General features: G+C 41.2%; 1 protein-coding gene and 2 pseudogenes across 1 annotated transcript in view; all 3 read right to left on the bottom strand.

Moving 5' to 3' along the window:
- Positions 1-901: 901 nt before the first annotated feature.
- Positions 902-20,473, bottom strand: part of TMPRSS12 (transmembrane serine protease 12) — a 35,212-nt gene continuing 15,640 nt past the window's right edge. The window contains exons 4-5 of the mRNA XM_036457013.1: positions 5,928-6,070; positions 902-1,473 (exon numbers count right to left, since the gene is read on the bottom strand). Coding sequence (XP_036312906.1) covers positions 1,222-1,473; positions 5,928-6,070 — 395 coding nt within the window. The 3' untranslated portion in view covers positions 902-1,221. The remainder of the gene's footprint in view (positions 1,474-5,927; positions 6,071-20,473) is intronic.
- Positions 13,797-14,310, bottom strand: LOC118728425 (annotated as a pseudogene).
- Positions 13,920-18,840, bottom strand: LOC118728424 (annotated as a pseudogene).

Below are 20,473 nucleotides of genomic sequence, written 5' to 3'. Positions count from 1 at the left end.
GCTCACATCTAGTTCACATTATGGAAGGGTCTCATATTTCTTATTTTTAATCCTCATCCAAGAATATGTTTTTATTGATTTGTGTGGGAGGGTGGGAACAGGGGAGAGAGGGAGGAACATCTATGTGTTGCCTCCCATACTCAGACTAGGGATCAAACCTGCAACCCTCTTGGTGTATGGGTTGATGCTCCAACCAACTGAGCTACCTAGCCAGGGCTCACATTTCTTTCTATTATATACAGATATCTAGTTTTCCAGCACCATTTGTTGAAAGGACTGTCCTTTCCTCATTGAGTTAGCTTGTCACCTTTGTTGAAAATCAATTTTGGTCATATATATGTGGATCTAATTTGGAATTGCTATCTTTTTTATTGATCTACTAGAGACTCAATGCATGACATTCATTGGGGGTGGGGGGTCCCTCAGCCTGGCCTGTGTCCTCCCTGAGGAGGAGGTCTAAGCTGGCAGTCAGACATCCCCCAAAGGGTCCTTAGTGCTGCTGTGCAGGTGGGAGGCTCCTGCCACTGCCTCTGCACTCACCAGCCATGAGCCCGGCTTCTGACTGAGTGGTGCTTCCCCTGTGGGAGCACACTAACCACCAAGGGGGAGCACACTAACCACCACTCCTGCATTGTCTGCCCCCTGGTGGTCAGTGCGTATCATAGAGACTGGTTGTTTTGCCATTTGGTTAATTTGCATATTATATAGGTATGTTCATCCACAGGGTACCACACTGTTGTGATTGCTGGAGCTTTATAGCAAATCTTGAAATCAGATAATTTAAGTACTCCGACTTTTTCTTTTCAAAACTGTTCTGACTGTTCTAGGTACATTGCATTTTTATACAAAATTTATAAAAGTTTAAATTATGTAGGAAATAAAATATGACTATTGCATTTTAATTATAAATTCTTTATTATTTGGTGCATACATACATAAGATATATATATATATATTCAAACTGGATATTTAAAATACAAACTCTAGGGAAGTATTCCAATTGAAAAATTATGATTATAAAGTAAAGCAATCAAGATACATCGAGGATGCATGTGATTCAGTGCCAAATTTACAACCAATCGCATATCTACAACGTCACAGTCTTCTTATTCCCTCAAAAGTTTCCACATAAGAACTCAGAAGTGGGCAGTAACTTGCCCAAAGAATAAATTATTTTCATTATGTAGAACATAGAAAGGGACATTATTCTTCAGAGTATTTTCATGGAGTTGCTAGTAAGACAACAGAGCCTAAGGCGACAAGGACCTGTCCGAGTAGACTGTTTATATTAAATATGCCTTTGTTCCTTGTCTGGTTGAGGTGATGTGTCAGCCACGTTTTGTAGAAGAATGGCGCACAATAGACACCAGGATAATGTTTTCGGCCACAGCCATATCCGTAACTGGTAATTCCCATTACAAAAAACTGTTTATGTTCTGGGATGTAGCACATTAATGGTCCACCACTATCACCCTATTAAGAAAGTCCCAAAAGAGTGTAAGTTACTTCTAGTTGTCCTTATATAGTAAAGCTGGAGCAAATTAACTACATTAAACATACATTTATATAAATATACCTTTTCAATATACCTCTAAGATCAATGGATTTTTAGTTTTATATTCCCAACTCAAACAGGAATTCAGTTACATCCAGTCTGGCCTGGTATTTAGAGGAACCACACAGCTGGTGGATGAACTTACCATCTGTATAGTTTTTTTTTTGTTTTTTTTTGTTTTTTTTTATTAAACATGCTAGAATTTATTACAGATTCGAATCTGGACTCAAACCATGGCTGACGCAGCAGCCGGTAAACACCCAGGTAAGAGCCCTGATGGAGGGGCAGTCCCTCCAGAGCGCTCACACAAAAACACAGACAAACACACACCTACCGCGGCCAGTCAGGCTCTCCGGATTGGGGTCCCTCATGGTCCTGGCTGGGGATTCCAGACGAATTTGTGATCCCCAAGGACCACCAGGGAGCCGAGTCCGATGCAATAAACAAAAGAGCCATCTCAATGCTAGCATGGGCTATCCCACTCATGCCGGCAGTATGGCGGAAGAGCCATCTGTATAGTTTTGAACCAGAATACTATAAAGCAAATTGTTTGGAACTTTTTGTACAATTACTCAGGAGAAATATAGTTCAGGATATGTGCAAAATATTATAGACACTACTAGAATACTTCTATTGCTTGTGAAAGATATATCTTTAAGATATATGAAGGAGTCTTTTAGGTGTGTGTGGTTTGCTAGCTAGAGAAATGAACTGAATCTTGCAAGAAATGGCATCTTTCTAAGTATTGACATTGGATGGTGCATGATATTAGGAATACATGGCTAATCCCCTCTGTAGTATCACAATAACAATCTCTCTCGGAGTCATACAAGACTGTCCATATAACAGCTGAAACACCATTATTAAGGATGTTAATCACTCAAAGCAATGAGGACACTGAGCTAACTGTTATAGTGCCTAAAAGTTAAAGACTGTTTCTAAAATATTTTAAAATTCTCTATATGTGGTAGGCATTAAATAATAGTGTTTTGTTTTGTTTTTTACCATGAAAATGTTTTGCTTATTAATGCAATTAAATTAGATTGCATTCTGTATTATTTTACTCAGCAAAGTTTTAAAGATATTATATATATCACGGAGAGGAAAGAGAGGGCTAGAGAAAGAGAAACATTGAGGACAGAGAAACATTGATCGCCCGCCTCCTTTTGGGGCCAGGCATGTACCTGACTAGAAATCCAATTGGTCACCTCTTGGTTCATGGTCGACGCTCAACCACTGAGCAACACCAGCCACGCTAAAGGCAAGGTTTTTAAGGAAAAGGACACAGGATGGATAAGCCCTGGATTTCTAGAAATAAGAATGAGTAGGAGCTGAAGCCGGTTTGGCTCAGTGGTAGAGCGTCGGTCTGCGGACTGAAAGGTCCCAGGTTTGATTCCAGTCAAGGGCATGTACCTTGGTTTAGCAGGCGCATCCCCGGAAGGGGGTGTGCAAGAGGCAGCTGGTCGATGTTTCTCTCTCATCGACGTTTCTAGCTCTTTATCTCTCTCCATTTCTCTCTGTTAAAAATCAATAAAATATATATATAAAAAAAAAAAGAATGAGTAGGAAAAGATCAGAGCATGGGTTATTGCTTAGGGATGAAGTGTTTATGGATTTAGAAGTAGTGAAGAAAAGAGGAATACAGAAAGTCAAAACAAAAAATAGATAAATTGGACTTCATAAAAAATAAAAAATAAAAACTTTTGTGCTACAAATGGTAACATCAGGGAAGTGAAAAGACAGTCCAAAGAATGGGAGGAAATTATATCCATGATATATAAAGAATTTTTATGACTCAATAATAAAAAAGTAAATAACTCAATTTAAAAATGGCGAAGGATCTGAGTAGACATTTCTCCCAAGAAAATATACAAATGGCTAATAAACACATGCAATGATGCTCAATATTATTAGTCACTAGGGCAATTCAAATTAAAACCGAAATGAGATACCATTTCACACAAGGATGGTGGTAATAAAAAGGACAGACAAGCCCTAGCCAGTGTTGCTCAGTGGATAGAGCCTTGGCCTGAAAACTGAAGGTGTTTCAGGCTTGATCCCTGGCCCTGGGGCCCAGGTTAGGCATGTGCGTCAGGCAACCAATTGATGTCTCTCTTTCACGTGGCTGTGTCTCTCTTTCTGTCTCTCCCTCCCCTCCACTCTCTCTAAAAATCAATGGAAAAATATCCTTGGATGAGAATTTTAACAAAATAAAACAACAACAAAACACACACACACACACACACACACACACACACAAAAAAAAAAAAAACCACCAGACAAGCAATAAGTGCTGACAAAGATGTGGAGAAATTGAAACCCTTATATTTTACTGGTAAGAATACAAAATGGTGCAGCCACTGTGGAATACAGTTTGGCAATTCTTCAAAATGTCAAATATTCACTCAGGAATTCCACCCACAGGTGAAATTTGCAAGAGAAATTAAAACATACCAACACATAAAAACATATACAGAAACATTTATAGCAATATTACTCAGAATAGCCAAAAAGTGGAAATAGCTCAAATGTCCTTCAGCTAATGAATGGATAAATAAATGTGGCCCAGCCCAGCTGGCATGACTTAGCAGTTGAACATCAACCTATGAACCAGGAAGTCATGATTTGATTCCTGGTCAGGGCACATGCCCAGGTTGCAGGCTCAATCCCCAGGGTGGGGTGTGCAGGACGTAGCCAATCGATAATTCTCATTATTGATGTTTCTATCCCTTTCCCTTCTTCTCTGAAATCAATAAAAATGTAAAATAAAATATGGCCTATTCATACAATAGCACATTATTTGGCAATAAAATAGAGTATTAATATATGTCACAATGTGGTTGAACCTTGAAAACATGCTTAAGTGAATGGAGTCAATCAGAAAAGACCACATATTGAACGATACATTCAGATGAAATTCGCAGAATAGGCAAATCTTTAAAGATTAGTAGTTGCCCCAGGCTGGGGGCGGGTGGGAGGAGAATGAAGAGTGACTCATAATGAGAGGAGGTTTCTCTCCGGGGTGACAAATGTGTGCTAAAATTAGGTGATGGTGATGGTTACACTGCTCTGTGAATAAATATACTGAAAACCCATTGAGCTGTACACTCTAAATGGGTGAATTGTGTATATGTAAATTGTACCTTAATAAAGGTGGTAATGGGAAAGAAAGGAAGAAAAGTTCAGTGCAGATCAGGAAAGGATTTGGGTTGAGAAAAAAAGAACTTTTAAAAAATAAAACAAATTTTAGCCGAGACCGGTTTGGCTCAATAGATAGAGCGTCGGCTTGGGGACTGAGGGGTCCCGGGTTCGATTCCGGTCAAGGGCATGTACTACCTTGGTTGCGGGCAAAACCCCAGTAGGGGGTGTGCAAGAGGCAGCTGATCGATGACTCTCTCTCATCGATGTTTCTAACTCTCTATCTCTCTCCCTTCCTCTCTCTATTAAGAAAAATTTAAAAATATGTATTTGTATTGATTTCAGAGAGGAAAGGAGAGGAAAAGAGAAACAGAAACATCAATGATGAGAATCATTAATTGGTTGCTTCCTGCACACCCCACGCTGGGGAGTGAGCCCGTAACCCGGGCATGTGCTCTGACTGGGAATCAAGCTGTGAATTCCTGGTTCATAAGTTGATTGGTGGTAATAAAAAGACAGACAAGCCCTAGCCTGTGTTGCTCAGTAGATAGAGCTTTGGCCTGAAAACACCAGTTAGGCTAAAAGATTTTTTGAGAGGAATGGAGAGAGAAAAACACTGATGGGCTGCATCCTGCACACCCCCGACCAGGACCCAAAACCATGTGCCCTGATGACCCCAACAGACTGAGCCACACTGCCCAGGGCAAACATTGATAATTAAGACATCACCAGCCTTGGCTGGGTAGCTCGGCTGGTTAGAGCATTGTCCCAATGCCAAGGTTGTGGGTTCAATTCCAGGTCATGGCACATACAAGGATCAACCAATGAATGCATAAATAAGGAGAACAACTAGTCATTGTTTCTCCCTGTGTGTGTGTGTGTATCTCTGAATCTTCCTTCCTCTAAAATTTTTTTTAAAGGCTTTACCAGAAAAGTGACCAAAGGCCTTGTTCAAGTTCCCTCTAGCTTTAGAAAATATTTTTCTTTTTCTTTTTAAAATATATTTTATTGACTTTTTACAGAGAGGGATAGAGTTAGAAACATCGATGAGAGAGAAACATCCATCAGCTGCCTCCTTGCACACCCCCTTACTGGGGGTGTGCCCGCAACCAAGGTACATGCCCTTGACAGGAATCGAACCCAGGACCTTTCAGTCCACATGCCAATGCTCTATCCACTGAGCCAAACCGGTTTCAGCAAGAAAATATTTCTAAGGAAAATTATTGGGTCTTACCCTGCAAGTATCAAAAATTCCATCTTCATCACCTGCACAAAATGAAGTTATAGGAATTATATTTCCATAACCCTTTTCAGAATTACAAATTTTTGGAGAAATATAACGCACTTGTGCTTCCTGTAACATTCTTGTAGCATTACCTATTAACAAACAAACAAAAAAAGGGCCAATAAGTGATTTTGGAGAGCAGGCATTTTAACAGTGATATAAAATTTTAATGCTAAATAGGTTTTCTTTCCAAAGTGACTGATTCAACAATTATGTAAAATTGTATCAATATATGTATTATGTATGAATGTATGTATGTATGCATGCCTAGGAAGACTGTGGAAGAACATTCCCCAGCACGTCAATGACCTTTATCTCTAGATAGTAGGCATTTCAGGTTATCTCTGCTGTCTTCGCTCTTGTGTTCTCCTGGTCTCACAATAGGATCTATCAATTTTACAAAATGAAGCGACTGCCAAGGACTAAAGACAGAAAGCCTGAGGCCAATCTTTCTTCTGTTGTAAGTTGTGAATACTTTTATTTAATTTTACAATGATGCCAAGTCTTGGAGGATGGTGCACAGGAAAATAAAATAGATTTTAACTTATGTGCTCCCCTAACTTCTCTGCTCATTTCAAACATAAAGGGGTTCTGTGCTACATAAGAAAACAGGAAAATACAGGGCAGCACACCAAGAGCGTCAAGGACAGGTTATGGACAGATTTATCCTTAGGAAAGCTGCTGTCCCAGCAGCACCGAATCCCACCAGCCTGTCTCAGAATTGCTGAGTGTTCTGTGTGCCCTGTGAACTCCAACTTTCCTGGTGACGAACTCTGTCCCCTTGACTGCAGGCGGGCAACTGTTCCATTCACAGAACTCCATTCTGCTGGTGACACTGATTGGTCCAGACGTCACTGTATTTAGTGTAAGTGTAACTAATTGGAATCCTTAGCCAGCCTTTTTTTTTTTTTTTTAAACCTGGGCTGCCAGAGAAGAACGGTTCACCCTAGTCACATGGCTGTTTCGCTATAAATCTAAAGCAGCCTGATTCTCTAGCTCCAGCCTTTGAGGACAGGGAGCCTGAGGAACTATAGATGGAAAAGGAACAGGAGGCAGAAATAAAATACACCCCAAAGCATTTAGATTCCTGGATTGAATTCTAGGAAGCCTAGAGGCTAGCCACATTTCTGCCACTTATTTTAAAATAATTTCCAGTAACACTGGCGGCATATAAAAGAATACATGTAACATGTAAGTGATAACAGGTAATGATAAAATGAACGCCTGGGACCCACCACCCAATTTATGAACCTGGTGCAGTGATATTAAAAAACAAGCCAACAGTGATCTCAAAGAGGGAGCCCAGAGACAGATGTCTGGACTCTGTCCTATTCACTGGTCACCTAGAGTTTCCTTGCACAAATACAGCACTGACTCACTACAGCTTTAGAACAGTTTCTCCCACGGGATTGTGTTGGCTGTTCGCGGTTCCTTTAGAATGGGCTTTTTAATGGTCTCAAAATGCATTAGGGTTTATCATTCCCTGGGTAAGGTTTTTCTTCTTCTTCTTCCAGTTTTGCAGATAGAATTGACATCTTTATGATACTCAGTCTTCCTATGCAAGTATAAAGAATCTCACTCCATTCACTTAGGTGTTTTTAACGTCTTTTTCAAATGTTTTTTTTTCCCCCCATAAAAGGCCGGCAATCTATTGTTAGATTTGTGTTTTGCTACCTAATTTTATCTGTTTTTCAGCTATCTTTCTGTTATAGATTTATAGTTTAATTTGAACCATTGATCCACTTCTATATTTGCCTCTTCTGGACATTTTCTCATAAAAATGGAATTATATATTATGTGGGCCTATGTGTATGGCTTATTTTACTTAGTATAATGTTTTAGCATGTATCAGTACATCATTTATTTTTATGGCTGGATAATATTGTCTGAATACACAATTTGTTTATTCATCCATTGATGGACATTTACATTTTTCATTTAAAAAAAATTTCTTTATTAAGGTATCGCATATTTGTCCTCATCCACCCCATTCCCATCCAAACCCCTTCCCACGCATGCCCTCACCCCCCTGTTGTCCGTGACCACTAGTTAGGCTCATATGGATGCACACAAGTCCTTTGGTTGATCTCTCCCCCTTATCCCTACCCTCCCCTACCTTCCCTCTGAGGTCCAACAGTCTGATCAATGTCTCCCTGTCTCTGGGTCTGTTCTTGTTCATCAGTGTATGTTGTTCATCATTTCCCCTAGATGAGTGAGCTCATGAAATACTAGAAATACACTTATACGAACCGAAAATGAGACAAGCAATAATGGTTATGCTGAGAGGCAAACGAATCAGTCTGTAGTGAGTTTCTTTCTGGGCCAGCAGTTCTTTTGAGTCCCAATTTTAATGTCAAACAGTTCCTTATGTGTACATGTCAGCAATGATATTTCAGTTCTGGATGGTAGGCAAGTGGTGGTAATGTAGGTCTGACCCTCTCTGGTTTGGTCCTGGGCAACCTGCAGTGGCGCACAGCTGCTGACTGCTATTGTGGCAATGCGTTGTCAGCATCTTCCATCTCTGGACTGCTTCTCTTCTGTCTTTATGGCTGGAGCAGTCCTGTCAATTCCTCTCTGTTGCAGGAATCCACATGGTCTCAGAGTTGTTTTTGCTGCCAAGTGGCACACCTTTGGAGGGGAGGTCTCAGGGTCCACGGATTTGCAGATGGGTGGCAGGTTTTCTACCAGAATGGCTGTAGTGTCCTGGTTTGCTTCTGAGATCGGACTGGATGGTGGCAAAGCTAGGATTCAAGTCTCAAGCAGTTCTGATCTTCAAGATGTCATGGTCTCTGTGCCGCTGGTGTCCTCCCCTGAGTGTTTGAAATGACCGTGGGGTTTTGCCATCTAAGACCGCCCGGATTGGTAGCCCTCTGGAAGAACTGCAGGGTCTAACTGCCCCTATTTCACTCACACACACACCCACATGGGTCCACTCACACTTCTATCACTCCCTCACTCATTCACACTCCCTCCCTCCCTACCTTCCTGCTGGTCGCCATCTTCCTCCTTGCCCATTTTTCATTTTTTTGTTACTATGAATAATGTTATTATGAATAGCTGAGTATGGATTTTTGTGTGAACATGTTTTCATTTCTCTTGAATATATTTCTATACATGAAATTCCTGAGTTGTATGGTAATTATATGTCTAAATTTTTGAGGAACTGCCAAACTGTATTCCAATGCAGCTGTATCATTTTATATTCCCACTAGTAATGTATGTGGGTTCTAATTTTTCATATCCTTGTCAACACTTGCTACTGCCTAGATTTAAAAAAAATTAAAAATTTATTTCAGCCAAAACCAGTTTAGCTCAGTAGATAGAGCATCAGCCTGCGAACTGAAAGGTCCCGGGTTCGATTCTGGTCAAGGGCATGTACCTTGGTTGCGGGCACATCCCCAGTAGGGGGTGTGCAAGAGGCAGCTGGTTGATGATTCTCTCTCATCGATGTTTCTAACTCTCTATCCATCTCTCTTCCTCTCTGTAAAAAATCAATAAAATATTTTTTAAAAGTTGATTTCAGAGAGAAAGAGAGAGGGAGACAGAAACATCAATAATGAGAATCATTGGTTGGCTGCCTCCTGCACACCTCCTACTGGGGAATGGAGCCTGCAACCTGGCATGTGCCCTGACTGAGAATCAAGCCAGGTGACTTCCTGGTTCATAGGTCGATGCTCAACAACTGAGCCATGCTGATCCGGTGCAACATAAATTTACATTAAGTGAATTATATTAAGTGAATGATGTTATAAATATCCAGATGGTCCTTGGCAGAAAAAAAGTTTCCCCACCCATCTATTAAAGTCTATTTTTGTCTGATATATACACTGAGTGGCCAGATTATTATAATCTCTGAATGCATAATAATCTGGCCACTCAGTGTATATCCTATATAATAAAAGGCTAATATGCAAATTGTTCCCTTGACTAGAAGTTCGACCAGCAGGCAGGCCGGCCAACTGACCATGTCCCCTCCCCCTGGCCAGACCCAACCCATGCACAAATTCATGCATTGGGCCTCTAATACACACACACACACACACACACACACACACACACACACTCTGAATGGCCAGATTATTATGCATTCAGAAATCATAATAATTTGGCCACTCAGTGTATATTGCTTGTTCCCATTTGCAGAAATATCTTTTTCCTTTACTTTCTGTGTCTTTTGATTTGAGTGGGTCTGTTGTAGGCAGCATATGAATGGGTCTTATTTTCTTATTTACTCAACCAACTTATGTCCTTTTAGTGGAACATGTAATCCATTTATATTGATTGTTAGGTATGTAGTTATTGCCATTTTATAATTAATATATTTTTACCTTTTCTCCTTCTTTAAGTCACTGTAATATTTTTTGTAATATTCATTTGGTAGTGGTGAACTTTAGCTTTTTATTGTCTGGGAAGCTCTTTATCTCTCCTGTGATTCTAAATGATAGCCTTTATTCTTCTTCGATTCCAAAGGATTATTTGCTGGGTAATCTTGTTTGAAAGGACTTGATTTTTATCACTTTGAATATTTCCTGCCAGTCCCTTCTTGACTGCAGAGTTTCTGTTGAGATATCATTTGACTGGCTCATAGGAACTCCCTTGTAGAAAACTGCTTTTCTCATGCAGCTTTTAAGATTTTCTGTTTGTCATTAACCTTTGGAATCTTAATTATGGTGTGGGTCTCTTTGGATTCATCTTGTTTTAGGCTGTGCATGCCCTGGTGTTATATGTTTATTTTCTTAATCAGATTAGGAAAGTTTTCAGTCATTATTTCTTCAAATTTGCAATGCCTTGCTCTATCCTCTCCTTGTGATATCCTTATAATATAAATGTTGTTACAATTGTTTTCCTGGGGGTCTCAAATTATTCTCATTTTTCTCTTTTTGCTGTTCTGATTGGGAGTTTCTGCTAACTTGTCTTCCAAATTGCTGATTCAAATTTCTGTTTCATCTGATTTTCTGTTGATCCTCATTAGTAAATTTTTCATTTTATTTATTATATTCTTCATTTCTGATTTTTAAAAAATGATTTCCATCTCTGCATAAATTCTCACTGAGTTCATCTAGTCTTCTTTTAAGCTCATTGAACATTCTTATATCCAGTGTTTTGAACTTCATAGTGTTTTGACTCATTTCATTTCACTTTTTAAAAAAATATATTTTTATTGATTTTAGGGAGGGACAGAGAGAGAGAGAGAAAAACATCAATGATGAGAGGGAATCATTGATCGAATGCCTCTTGCATCCCTCTACTGGGGATTGAGCTCATAACCCAGGCATGTACCCTGACTGGGAATTGAACCATGACTTCCTGGTTCATAGGTCAATGGTGAACCACTGAGCATATCTGCCACACTAATTTCATTCTTTTTTTTTTTTTTTAATATATTTTTATTGATTTTAGAGAGGAAGAGAAAGGGATAGAAACATCAGTGATGTGAGAGAATTATTGATTGGCTGCCTCCTGCATGCCACCTATTGGGGATGGACCCTGCAACCAAGGTACTTGCCCTTGACCAGAATCAAACCCAGGACTCATCAGTCTGCAGGCTGACACTCTAACCACTGAGCCAAATTAGTGAGGGCTCATTTTATTCTTTTTCTAGTTTTTTACTGTTCTTTCATTGGGACATGTTTGTCTCCTCATTTTGACTGTCTCCTTGTATTTGCCTCTATGTATTAGATCTGCTGTCTCCCGGTCTTTTTTTTTTTTTTTAATTCTTTTTAAAATATATATATTTTATTGATTTTTTTTTTTTTTTTACAAAGAGGAAGAGAGAGGGATAGAGTTAGAAACATTGATGAGAGAGAAACATCGATCAGTTGCCTCTTGCACACCCCCTACTGGGGATGTGCCCGCAACCAAGGTACATGCCCTTGACCAGAATCAAACCTGGGACCTTTCAGTCTGCAGGCCGACACTCTATCCACTGAGCCACACTGATTTCGGCTATCTCCCGGTCTTGGCTGGGTGGCCTTATGTAGCAGGTGGGACCCGGATGGCACAGCCTCTCTGGTCTTCTGAGCTAATTGCTACCAGTAGTCAATCCTCTGTGTGCATTGTGTGTGCCCTCCTGTTGTACATGAGCCTTGATTGCTGTTGGCCATAACTACAACAGAGAAGTTGTTGGGTGAGAGCTGACCTCACAGAGTATGATTTGCTGTGTTGGGGGTCTTGCGCCTGCTGAATCCAACTTTTGGGTTTGTCATTTGCAGAGCTAATTGGGTGGTTATGGTGTGATGGAAGCCAGTCACTGGGGGTGTGTTGGTTCTGGGGGCTCTTGAGAGGGGCTCTAATGCAGGTTCAGTTCAGCCTCTGACTGTGTCCATCCTGGGGCCACCTGGTAGGAACTACAAAATGATTTATGGTTGGTAGTTTCCTGTGCTGGGCCTGGAGGCTCCTGGGAGAAGTTATTCTGTGAACCAAGACAGGCTGCCAGGCAGGGGCCACTTTGCAAGAGCTTACTGAAACCAGCTACTTCTTATTTGAGGTGAGTATATCTATCAGATTTGGGCGAAGTCCTCAGCCCAAGCCAAGGCTGGCTGCTTGTGAGGACCAGCTACTGGAAGAGGTTTAGGCCTGTGCATGTTTGGTAGGTTCTCTGAACATCAGCAGGAGGGCCAAACAAGGTTAGCTATTTTATGGAGACTCAGATTTGGCACCTTGACTGTGCTAGCAAGTTGTGTGTGTGGAGGGCCCAACGAAGGGTCAATAGGTCCTGCCAGTACTTCTGTCTAGGCCAGAGCTTCTCCTCCAGCCCTTGCCTTGAAGCCAGACAATTCAGCTCCTCCCCGTATATTCCTGATGCTTATGAAGATGCTGCCCCAACCCTAGCTGGTTTTGCTCAGTGGATAGAGCATCATCCTGTGAACTAAAGGGTCCCAGGTTTGATTCTGGTCAAGGGCACATGTCCAGGTTGCAGGCTTGATCCCCAACAGGGGGCATGCAGGAGGCAGCTGATAATGAGTCTCTCCCATCATTGATATTTCTCTCTCTCGCTCCCTCTTCCTTCCTCTCTGAAATCAATAAAAATATACCCGCTGAAACCGGTTTGGCTCAGTGGATAGAGCGTCAGCCTGTGGACTGAAAGGTCCTGGGTTCGATTCTGGTCAAGGGCATGTACCTTGGTTGTGGGCACGTCCCCAGTAGGAGGTGTGCAAGAGGCAGCTGATCGATGATTCTCTCTCATCGATGTTTCTAACTCTATCCCTCTCTCTCTCTCTGTAAAAAAATCAATAAAATATATTTTAAAAATATAAAAATATATCCTCTATAATAAAAATGTAGTATGCAAATTTTCCCCTCAACCAGAGTTCTTCCAAGAGTTCGACCAGGGGGCCAGCCAGCTGGGGGAGGGAGGGAGGCCCCGGTGCTGGCAGGTGGCCAGGGGAAGGGAGGGATCACCCGGTTGGCAGCAGCCAGCCACTAGGAACCCTATCTATGCACAAATTTTGTGCACTGGATCGCTGGTATATGTATAAAGATGCTGCCCCGCACTGGTGCTCAGAGTGAATCTGTCAGCTAGTAAGTCCTTGTGTTGGCCCTTTAAGAGAAACACCTGGAACTCACAGTCTCATCTGGACAGAGTTCCTGTTGATTTTCACAGGCAAAGTTGTGAGGATTCCTAAGCACTGGTGGTCTGGGCTAGGAAGCGGGGTATGGGGCTGGGATCCTGCCCCCTCCTCAGAGGGGAACTCTGCAGGCTATATATCCCTCCTGGTTCTTTGATTGTAAATATTTTATAATTATACTGCTTAACAGTGGAATAAATTAATATTTATGGTTATATGTACAAAAATTATGAAGGTGGTGGTTTAGATGAAACTTGCAGGACTTTTTAAAGTATCCCCTGCCCTTTTTTTCTTTCAGAGTATAGTAGTCCTTAAGGATCAATCAATTTTTGGTGGTTTCTTCAAGGAAGTCTTTTGCTTCATTTATTTTGGTTAAGTATGGAGACCCACCTTAATCTGGGTGGTTCAAAATCATGCTTCTCCTGTGAGCTGTTTTAATCTTGGCCTTGCCAGCAGATGAGTTTACACCCCAAAATAAGACTAGCTTGTCACCTACACATTTTCTGTTCAAATCCTCCTTTACAGTAGGATGAAAGGTTAGGGGCTGAAATCTTTGCAGTGTCTGTGATTACTTGCTTAAGAAGTTTCCAGATCTGAAATACACGGCAACCTGCAGATCCAAAAGCTGAAACACCTTGTCCTAAAGCTATCACGCTTCTTGCCAGTCCCTGGTCAATTTCCATGTCTGGCCATTTGGTTGAGGGCAGCGAGTACTCAATATAGTGCAGGTCCTTGCCCACAGCGGGCAACACCACCAAGGGCAGTCATGGCAATGTGGCGAGGGAGGTGCTAGGCGCATCGGCACTGCCTACATGACAGATGCAGGGACAAACTATCCCTCCTGATTCTTTACCATGGGTGTACGATCTGCCCATTCTGTTTCTCTGTCCCTTCAGCGTCTTGAAATGGTTTCTTCTTTATATTCTTGTTAAAGAAGTTATATTCAGGAAGTCTTAAGGTGGTTCTCAAGGGTAGTGGTCCTATAATTTAGTTGTAATTTTGATGTGACTGTGAGAGAAGGGGAGCACAGTGTTAACCTACTCCATCATCTTGACCAGAAGTTCATTCCAGCTCTCTTTTGACTGATGTTGCTATGGTGTAGCTTTTCCTCTTTTGCTTTGAGCACACCTCTATCAGACTGGAAGTGCACTGCGTATAGCGTATATGAACCATTTGCTGGCGCACGAGTCTGACTCAGCTTTAGAATACAGTCCTAGAGCACTAGCTTTAGCAGTCTCCACACACACACAGCAATCTGGCAAGAGGCTCTTCTCTTGCATGTTGATTTTGCACCTCCATTTCCTGCCTCAAGGCCCCTTTTAATTCTATATTTTTTTAAATAAATTTTTATTGTTCATATTATTACAAATGTTCCTTTATTTCCCCCCCCCCCCCATTGCTCTCCTCCACCAGGTTCCCACCCTCTGCCCTTTCCCCACCCCCCATTGTCCTCATCCATAGGTGCACAGTTTATGTTCAGTCTCTTCCCACATCCCCCATCTCCCCTTTTCCCCAAGAATCATCAGTTCACTCCCCTTCCATACCTCTGATTCTATTATATTCAACAGTTAATATTGTTCATCAGATTTTTTAAAAATTTTCCTTGGTTTTTAGATTCACTTGTTGATAGTTACATATTTGTTGTTCATAATTTTTTATCTTTATTTACTTTCTCTTCTGAAAGAGCCCCCTTCAGCAATTCATATAATTCTGGTTTGGTGGTGATGAACTCCTTTAGCTTTATTTTATTAGTGAAGCTCTTTATCTGGCCTTCCATTCTGAGTGATAGCTTTGCTGGGTAGATTATCTTTGGCTGTAGGTTCTTACTATTCATCACTTTGAATATTTCTTTCCATTCCCGTCTGGCCTGCATGGTTTCTGTTGAGAAATCAGCTGACAATTGTATAGGTGCTCCTTTATAGGTAACTACCTGCTTTGCTCTTGCTGCTTTTAATATTCTCTGTATTTTGCTCTTGGAATTTTAATTATGATTTGTCTTGGTGTGGTCCTCTTTGGATTCCTTTTGTTTGGAATTCTGTGCACTTCCTGAACTTGTAAGTCTAATTCTTTCACCAGGTGGGGGAAGTTTTCTGTCACTATTTCTTTCAGTATGTTTTCGATATCTTGCTCTCTCTCATCTTCTGGGACCCCAATAATTCTGATGTTGGTTCACTTGAAGTTGTCCCAGAGGTTTCTTACATTATCTTCAATTTTCTGGATTCTCTTGCCTTCTTGCTTCTGCGGAAGAGTGTCTTCTGGCTCTTTATGTTCCAAATCTTTGACTTGATTCTTGCGATCTCCCATTCTGTTTTTGGGACTCTGTATAATATTTTTTATTTCAGACAATGCATTCTTTATTTCTTGTTGATCCCTTATCATTTTTCGTTGATTCCTTATTAATTCTAGTTGATCCTTTTTCATATCCTCATAGGTCTTATCGACCTTTTCTAGGAAATTCTTGAAAAACCTTATAAGCGAAGATTTGAACTCTATATCCAGTAGCTTTTTGTCCTCCATTTCTTTCATTTGTGATCTATTTCATTGTTCCGGCATTTTCACAGCTTCCCTGATGGGGTGGGGTTTCAGGGTGGAGCCTACAGCCTTGGCTTCCGTCAGCCCCACCCTATGCAGTTCCTGAGTCTCAGTAATCCCCAGGGTTCTTCAGTACTCGCTGCAAGCACCTCTGAGAGAAAGGTGCCCTTGATTTTCGCCTGCTACCAAACAGTCTAGGCTCTCCCCCAATGAGCCCAGAACTGGGGTTCAGTTCAGTTGGAAGTGGGATTGGAGGTGGCATTCAGAGCAGTCCGGAGCTTTTGTCTCCTTCCCACCAGGACAATCCCGTGGCACAGCCAACCATCCCTTCTTTGCATGCAATGTGTGCGCCTCCGGGACTTCCTTTCGCCGCTCCCCTGGGGTTCCGCCTTACAGCCCAGCTCCCTATGGATGAGCCTGGGTCCCCGGGGTCTGGCCTAGAACTGAGGTTCAGAGTAGTCGGAGCCTTTGTCTCCTTCCCGCCAGGGCAAACTAGCAGCAGAGTCAACAGTCTGTCCTCTGCACACAATGTGCACACCTCCGGGGGCTCTGCCTTTCGCCACTCCCCTGGGATTCTGCCTCACAGCCCTGGCTCCCTCTGTTTGAGCCTGGGTCCCAGGGTCTGGCCTAGAATTGGAGTTCAGTGCAGTTGGAACTGGGGTTAGCACAGTCAGGAGCTTTTATCTCCTTCCCGCTAGGGAACGCCAGCCAGGCACTCAGCTGCCCCTCCTCTCAGGCTCCGTCCTCTCAGTGAGTGCTGCGTGTCTCCGTACCTTGGGCTTTTACAGCTCCTCCGCTCTTCCTTCTGATTTTCTCCTTGCTTCTCGTTGTAGAATTTCCCGTCAGTCGACTTTCCTGTAGTTCTGGGTAATGTCCATTTTATATTTTAGTTGTATTTTATTGAAATTGTTGTGTGTGGCTGTGGCTAGGTGTTTACCTGTGCAGCCATCTAATTCTATATTCTTTCAATCATGATGAGCTATTAAATCTGATCCAATGATCTGTGGGAGTTTTCCTACTCCAGGAAATGTGATCTTTCAGCATTTCTTGAAATTTTTTAGTCAACCATACTCATCCTTTTCATTAGGTGCATTTCTGGAGGCAGAGTTCCTCATCATCAGTTATCTAAATTTACTCAGCAACGCCTTATCTAAAGAATCACACATCCTGAAGCCTGTCATTGTTAGATGATTTTTTAGTTGACCTAGTAATTCTTTCTTGAGATCACATTTCTTCCTAATTTCATTTTCTCGAGATATTTTGTTATTTTCTGGTATTATTTCATCATTAAAAGAGCCCTTTGTTTCTAGATCTAATTTTGGCCCTTTTGTAATATTGACATCTTTCTCTTGTTTTTGAACTTTCACTTCAATTTCTAGCTTCGGTTTTGTGTACTTGAATAACTGTTCCAAGACTTCATTTTCTATGACTAAATTGTCAATTTTCCTTTTTTCTGATCTTTTTCTGTAGAGAGAGATTGATTGGCAGAATTTTTCACAGTGGGTTTTTAATCTATATCTATAAATGTTATCTGATTCCCCCTACACCAGATCCCCCAGTCTTATTCTGAAATAGATGCTTTTTTTTTCTCTCTCTCACATTAAGGGTGTAGCAAGTTGCATTTATTCTAGATGAGAATGAGACATTTTCATTCTTGCTGATTTAGATGAAGAAATTTCTTCATCCCTTTCCCTTTTCTTAGTGGATAGTTGGAAGTAGTTTCTGATGGAGTTGATCAGCGGCTGCAGGGAAGCCCAATTTCTCCCTCTATTTACACCTAGGAGCATCGTTGGTGAAAGCTGTATTATCATCAGAGCTTATTTGGAGGTCCCATTAGAGTAGATGTTTCTTGTGAAGATAGTCTGAATTTTTGTTCCATTCTGAAGATTTTTATTTTTGACCTTTCACTCAAATAAACACATCTGTTTGCTCTGACTCTGTGTTGGATGCATGTTATGTTCACTGGGGCACTTGGCATGAGCTTCTCTTTGACTGACAAGCCTTGGAAAAGGCTCGGTGCTGGAGTCATCATCCCAAATCCCACACTGGGCTGGCCCTGAGGATCACAGTAATTCTCTGTAGTCATGAAAATAACTGCCAATCCAATTTCTGCTTCAGGAATAGGCCTAAGACCTTGCCTTTGCATGGACTGAATAAATCAACTTTTTCTGAGATTCAGAAATGAAGGAATGTGTTATTTTTATATCAACAACAAAATGTTCAGGAGCTGAAAACAAACTATCATCTTCTTCTTTTTCTTCTGTTATCAACCTAGCATCTCCTCCTCCCAAAACAACTGCTGAACTTACGCTGCTTGGCATTCAGAAATACAAATGTTTTCCCTTTGAAGATGTTTTCTTTCCTGTTGTCCTAAAAGAACAATAATTTTACTTCTAATAGCTGGTTCATCATCAAAGGTGGGTAAATCTTTCAATTTGTGGATGCTATTTTTTAGACATAAGTACTTTTAAAAATCCAGTAAATTATGCTGGCCTTACAATTGGACATCCACAAATGTGTGTGCGTATTGTTTTAATGACCACTTTAAGTGAAATCATAACAAGGTGCGTGCATTCATACCGTAGTCCTCCGGGTTGCAGTATGGCTTGATTTAAAGCAGTTTTCCCAGAGACTTCTAAACAAGCAGAGTATGCAACCAAAGACTCAGACTCCACTCTCAATTTACTTCCAAACACTCCAAAGTAACTCTATCCTCTCTTCAAAGTCTGGAAAAGGCCATTCTACATTCTTCTTCATTAACAAAGGTACCATACTAATAATTATCTTTATTGTAAATATAAAGATTTTCATCTGTTTGACTAAGGTTGGTTACAGAAGAGTTGGCAATGAACACAGCATGATTTCAACTGATAAATCATTTTCTTTCTTTCTTTTTTTAATCCTCTCCCATTTTTCTCCATTTTCAGAGAGAGTGGACTGGCTGCTTCCCCCATGCGCCCCACCCATGGGCAGGGAGCCAACCACAACCCAGGAATGCTTGTGCCCTTGACCGGGAATCTAACCTGTGACCCTTGTGTGCACTGGCCCATTCTCTAACCACTGAGAACCAACAGCCAGGGCCGACTGATCATTTTCAATGAGAATGCCAATTTTCCCTTCCTACACTGTACTACACACCCGTCAAAAGTCTGTATGGTTCTTGGCTGGGCCACGGGGGTTGGAGGAAGTGGGGGGTGGGGAGAGCAGCTTCCACATGGGTCAGGTCCTCAGTGTCAGGGCGACCATCGGCTGCACAATTACAGCTAACAGACGTGTGCGCTGCAGTGCCTTGGGACTGCGGGCACCCAGACATATAATCTCCCCATATTAACCTCTTTAAACCTCAGTTTATTCATACAAATTACAGCATTTCTCATAGTCTTGTTAGGGATGTTAAATGAGAAATTCATTAAAATGCTTGCCCTGCATAAGTGGCAGTTGCTCCTATAATTATTCTCATTGTATAATTGCCAATGGCCATTAAGCTAGTACAGGGCAGGACTGATATTCAGACAGGTTTGTGATTCTAAAGCCAATGCCTTTCCCCTATACCATCTTGTTTTCCTTCTCTTCCTTAAAAAGAATTAACAGAGGAAAAAATAATAATTCACACATCTTTCATACATTTACCTCCAGTCTATCCTATCTAATCCACAAATATTAAAATGGCTAGGTTCTGTGAGGAATCTAAGAAAAGGCTCAGTACTTGATCTCACATATGGCTAACTAGACTTTCATGACCTCAAGAGCAGTGTGTACTTAATATAGTACTTAAATATTCAGGCTTTAGAATAAAAAAGACCTGAATTTGAGTCTCAGCTTCTCAACCTCTAAGATCCACAATTCCTGATCTGTTGAAAGGGAATAACAACATTAACTCCCTGATAGGAACTTTTGGAGGATAAGGTAAAAATAATGTATTTAGAGCAGGGCTCGAACATGGCTAATGCTTCCAAATGGCAGTATTGTTATTACCAAAGTGAGATACCGTTTTCTACATTTAAAGCTTTTCCCATTAGTGCAGCCAACCAACAATTAGTGCCCCTTTGTGTAATAAAAAAATTCACAATCAGCTTGTTTGATACTAAACAGAGCATTAAATTTAAAAGGACACCAAGTTGATTCCTTACAGCCAGAAGCTTATTAAAGACAAGCCATTCTGTCACGTAGCTGGCTCTATCACCTATGCATCTCAACAAGGACAGAAACACTTAGATTGCCATTCTCTCTGAGAATGTCCAGAGGTTAGGGTATCTTTGCATGTTAACCAAAGAAAGTCTTTATTTCTGCTTTGGAAGATAATTTTTTCTCTCCCACAAGGAAGGGAAAAAAAATACAGACAAATCAGACAGATATTTTCTTTTCACTGACTTGTAAAGACTCAATACAGAGAGA

This window comes from Pipistrellus kuhlii, unplaced genomic scaffold (genome assembly GCF_014108245.1).
Source record: "Pipistrellus kuhlii isolate mPipKuh1 unplaced genomic scaffold, mPipKuh1.p scaffold_m20_p_3, whole genome shotgun sequence".
Taxonomy (NCBI): domain Eukaryota; kingdom Metazoa; phylum Chordata; class Mammalia; order Chiroptera; family Vespertilionidae; genus Pipistrellus; species Pipistrellus kuhlii.
This window is presented reverse-complemented; position numbering and strand designations above follow the sequence as displayed.